The 4,896-nt window shown below is 37.2% G+C and overlaps 1 protein-coding gene across 1 annotated transcript; it reads left to right on the forward strand.

The window, feature by feature from the left end:
- Positions 1 to 514: 514 nt before the first annotated feature.
- Positions 515 to 4,028, forward strand: LOC110778886 (mitochondrial import inner membrane translocase subunit TIM17-2-like). The gene is made up of 2 exons (XM_021983428.2): positions 515 to 1,406; positions 3,480 to 4,028. Exon 1 carries the CDS (start codon positions 663 to 665, stop codon positions 1,362 to 1,364), a length of 702 nt encoding a protein of 233 aa, XP_021839120.1. The 5' UTR covers positions 515 to 662; the 3' UTR covers positions 1,365 to 1,406; positions 3,480 to 4,028.
- Positions 4,029 to 4,896: the final 868 nt, after the last annotated feature.

Here is a 4,896-nt window from a genome sequence, read left to right on the forward strand (position 1 = left end):
TATGTGACTTTTTATTTTCTAGGACAACCATGAATAAACATGATGTCATAAGTCTCATAAGCATCAACTACAAAAATGCCTTGCATGACAACATATGTCTAATTTGGTGTTTGTTAATTTTGAATCACTTATTTCCACTAGAAAACAAATTATACAAATTGTAAGATGATGCAATTGAAAAATTATTTCTCATGATAAATGACTTAGTGTGTTTGTGTAGTTGACGAACTTGATGAATGTTTTCACTTAATCCTATACATGTATCTTATCAAATATTTTGCTCAAAAAAATCTAAAATTTTAACTATTCGATGTAGCAATCGGGATATCGCCCGAGCCACACACTAGTTATTCATTGAAATATGTGAAAATCGCTAACGTCGTTAAAAAAAAAAAGACAGACGAGGTATAATAGAATAGGAAACTCAAAAATAAATAGTTTAAAAAAATACACGAAAAATAAAGCACGGAAAAAAGAAATGAAAAGAAGAGAGAGAAACGTGACGAAGGGGAAAATAGTCGACAAAGTCGCACACAAAATAAAAACAAAAGAAGTAGAAAGGTGGCCTACAAATCGCAAACCCTTCTCAAACAGGCACATACCCCTGTTCTCTCCCAAACTAACATTTTCTATCTCCTCCCCAACTCGCCGCCGCAACCACCATGGGAACACCAGAAACATCTCGAGAACCGTGTCCTGACCGTATCCTCGACGACTTAGGCGGCGCCTTTGCCATGGGAGCTATCGGAGGTTCTGTCTTCCACTACGTCAGGGGTTCAATCAACGCCCCTAAAGGTGAACGCATCCTTCGAGCGCTCGAAACTGTGCGAATGAGTGCACCGCGTACTGGTGGTGGGTTCGCCGTATGGGGTGGTTTGTTCTCCACTTTTGACTGTACTATGGTCTACATCCGCCAAAAGGAGGATCCTTGGAATTCTATTTTCGCCGGCGCGGCTACCGGTGGGTTCCTTCAGGTGCGTCAGGGTCTACGCGCCTCCGGTCGTTCTGCCGTATTTGGTGGGATCCTTCTTGCTTTGATTGAAGGTGCTGGGATCATGCTTAATCGGGTTGTGTCGCCGCCTGCACAGATTATGTATGAGGATCCGAGTATGGGTGCTGGGGCCCCGCAGATGGGGGGTTATGGGTTTGGGTTTCCGGGTCAGGCGAGGGCACCTGCGAACGTTGGTGGTGGTGGGTCCGAGGAGGTGAATCAAGGTGGTAGTGGTGGTGGTGGGTTTTTTGGTGGGTGGTTTGGTGGTGATGGGAAGAAAGAAGGGAGTAGTTCAAGTAGCGGTGGGAGCGAAGCGACAGTTTTGGAGAGCTTTGATACGCCTACTCCTATGCCTAATTTTGATTACAAATGAGCCTGATTTTGATTACAAATGGGATGGTGGTTCCTTTTCAGGGTAAGGAGAAAGAAAAGATCATATTTTAATTGTTTTCCAGGTTTTTTTAAAAGAATTCAAGTAAAATTCAATTGTCTGAATATGTATAATTGATGAAATGGTATATGTTGTTATGTTTGTGTTAATTGAGAAGTGTGAGGGGAGGGTGGTATTAGTATTTGATATCTGTTTGGGTGCTTAAAGAGTATTCGCATTTCTTTGTTATTCGCATTTCTTTGTTATTGCATTTTTAACTTCTGTTTATCTTTAAAAATACATCTAATTCTGATTTAAAGCTATGTAATTGCTTAACTTTGGAATGCTTATGATAAAGTTCTTATGTTATATCCTTGCCCTTGATGCTAAATACTTAACAATAGTCAATAGAATAGCAGAATTAAACTTTGTTATCACTCAAGTATCCTTGTTAAGATTTTGATTTGCTTGCTTGATTAAAGCTACAATGGGTATAGAAAAAAATGATCTCTTCGGAATCCATTTATTTGGTGTGAGAATCCATATATATATATACATCTTTTCCCCTGCAACTTTTGTTGAGAATCTATTTATTTGGTGTGATATATATATATATATCTCTTTTCCCCTGCAACTTTTGTTGAGAGTCTCGGCATTTAAAAAATGTTTTATTTTGCTACAGATGGAGGGGCTAGAGGATGAGTTACCAAATTCGCACTTATGAAATCTGCTTTGTTTAAGAATGATTTTTCATTTATAGTTTTCATAGGTTAGCTTTTAGTTTATAGTTGCAAATTATATTTAGGCAAATTTGCTAAAAAGGACATTTTATAACCCAAATTTTGCGAGAAAGGACCTTATATAATTTTTTTGTGAAATCACACCTTAATGTAAATTTTTTTTGCAAGAAATGACCTTATATATATATTTTTTGTGAAATCACACCTTAATATAATTTTTTTTTGCGAAAGACAACCAAAAGTAAGTTTCCGGCATTGACTGAGCTTTTCCGTCCATTTACTTGCACGTGAGAAGCACGTGTGGCTTTATTTTGCTAATCACACCCAATTTTCCTCCAAAATTCTAAGCTTTAAAACCTAAAGTTGAAAAAAAAAATCGAAATAAAATCAAGTTTGAAAATTCAAGACTCGGGAAAATCAGTGTCTTTAGCCAACGTAAGCCACGCGTGCTGCTCACGTGCAAGTCAATTGCCGGAAAAGCTCAGTCAATGCCGGAAAATTCCCTTGGGTCCTTTCTCGCAAAAAAAATTACTTTAAGGTGTGTTTTCACAAAAAAAATTATATAAGGTCCTTTCTCGCAAAATTTGTGTTATAAAAGGTCCTTTTTGGCAAATTTGCCTTATATTTATGAAGATATTTTCAATCCTTACACTTGTTGATGGAGTTTGGGATGGGGATGTTTTAGTGTTTTGTTGATCGTACCATAGAGTAGGAATTATGTCAACGTGGAGTTTTCATATTCTAGATAGAAATTTTTGGTTGAGTAAGAGAGGGAGGATTGTTTGAGATCAATTGGGCTAATTTTTTGTTAGGAGACATTATGGGGCTACTTTTCTTGTAGCCAATGCTAATTGTTGCTACGAGCTAAGTGTGGAAAATGCTAAGTCACAAGTGTTTATTACGTTTAAGGAACGCTTTGTATTGCTCTATTTATAAGCTTCTAAAGTCCTCGAGACTTCGTCTTGTCTACAAATCTAGAAATTTCCCGCCTCCATAGATTGAGTAAGTGATTACAATTATGGTGTTTTTGTGATCGTTATAACAGTTTCTATATGTAGTTTCATTGGTTAGGGAAAAAAATAATCGTTACTGACTGCTGACTGAGGTTAAGATCATTTTGGCTAGTTTTTGTTGTCTGCGATCATGGATGTTCATATGTTGTGGGCTATAACTGTAATTGTCTTATATGCTGGTCTGATTTAGCTGTGTTGGTCTATTTAATTGGCCTTCAGGAGAGAAAACTCTGTTTTCGTGCTGTTTATCTTAACAACCCTCCTCCCTCCCCAGCCTGTGCTCTGTAATATTCTCTGGAAATTTAAAGTCAGGATTCTATAGGATCTTAAAATTTTGATTATGGTTTCGTGTTTTGATGGTTCAGGTTTCATCATAGGTGATCGATCACCAGTTATTCCCAGGAACTTGGAATTGCATTGGCAATAAGCATCAAAAGAGGATTTTGACATAGGTTTTGTTTTGTAGCATAAATTTAATATGGTGGAAGGATTCTACATTATATATTCTGGCTGCTGGTTTAGCTAGCTCATGATACTGGGTTTACTGGGGCACTTTGAGATTGGTCTAGTTTGGCTTTGTTCGTTGAAGCTCTTATGTGTTAACTTTGCAACCAGATGTTAATAACCGTCTGTTATTACTACTACCAGTCTACCATTACATTGTGTTGGCTATTGACATGGTGCTGTATATTGTTCCCCTTTTGCTGAATGTTATTTCATATATTCGGCAGTGTGATCAGCATATTTGGTCTACTGGTCTGTATTATCTGTGTATCATGAGAATTCTCTCATTGATTATTGATATTGTAATATTAGATTTCAAAATAGGCATAGTATCCATAGTTTCATATGTAGAAGCTCAAAACACGTGAATACATGATCATTAAACAAGTTAAGGGTTCGACTGTTTACTATCTCAAGTATGAACATATAATAACACCATCACTTTGTATTGTATGTCAAAGGTTGGTGTAGGAATTTGTTAACCACAATATCAATCACTTTTGTATCTGTTCAGTTCTTATCAAAAAACTCTAGAGAGAGGTAATTTTTAGAGAGAGAACATTGTAGGAATTTGTTAACCACAATATCAATCACTTTTGTATCTGTTCAGTTCTTATCATAAAACTCTAGAGAGAGGTAATTTTTAGAGAGAGAAAATTCTCTGTTTTTTTGCCTTTAAGTTCTATCTGTTCTTCCAGGGGTCACCCTAAACCTTGACCTTATCCTTAGTAAGTCATTTTCAAAACCTAGTACACCTAAATAGTTACACTTTCAATCTTAAATTACCCTTTCGTTTTACACGTCCAGTTTGCATTCCTTCAAAAAAAGATCCAAAAAAAAAAAAAAAACCATTCCAAACACCATCGAAACCCACCGAATTACACACCATCAGAACACCGAATACCAAAGATAAATTTCAAGCTCGGTTTCACTGTGTTCTTAGTTACCATCCCCACTCCTTCTAAACTTTACAGGTTTCTTTCTTTTCTCTGTTCCACCATGTCTGACAATCACCCTTCAACCTTGTGTACCTTCATCGTATTGGTATTATGGCTGACCCCCCCTCCTATTTCAACCACATCTGACCATATCGATTGGGATTGTTGTGTAGTTGGGAGGGTATGGGATATGAGAGCTTTTGATGTTAACCTTGTGCAACAGCTTGTGGACAGATTCTGGCATCTCCGACAACCAGTTAGAGTTCGACCGATTGACGATGACTTCTTATTTCAGTGTTCCAATGAGGATGATGCTCTTGACTTGGATTTGAAGGGGTGG

Source organism: Spinacia oleracea, chromosome 1 (assembly GCF_020520425.1).
Source record: "Spinacia oleracea cultivar Varoflay chromosome 1, BTI_SOV_V1, whole genome shotgun sequence".
In the NCBI taxonomy this organism is placed as follows: domain Eukaryota; kingdom Viridiplantae; phylum Streptophyta; class Magnoliopsida; order Caryophyllales; family Amaranthaceae; genus Spinacia; species Spinacia oleracea.

Bases quoted from the DNA above. Each gene is read 5' to 3' on its own strand.
- LOC110778886 (XM_021983428.2), top strand. From the start codon at position 663: ATGGGAACACCAGAAACATCTCGAGAACCGTGTCCTGACCGTATCCTC.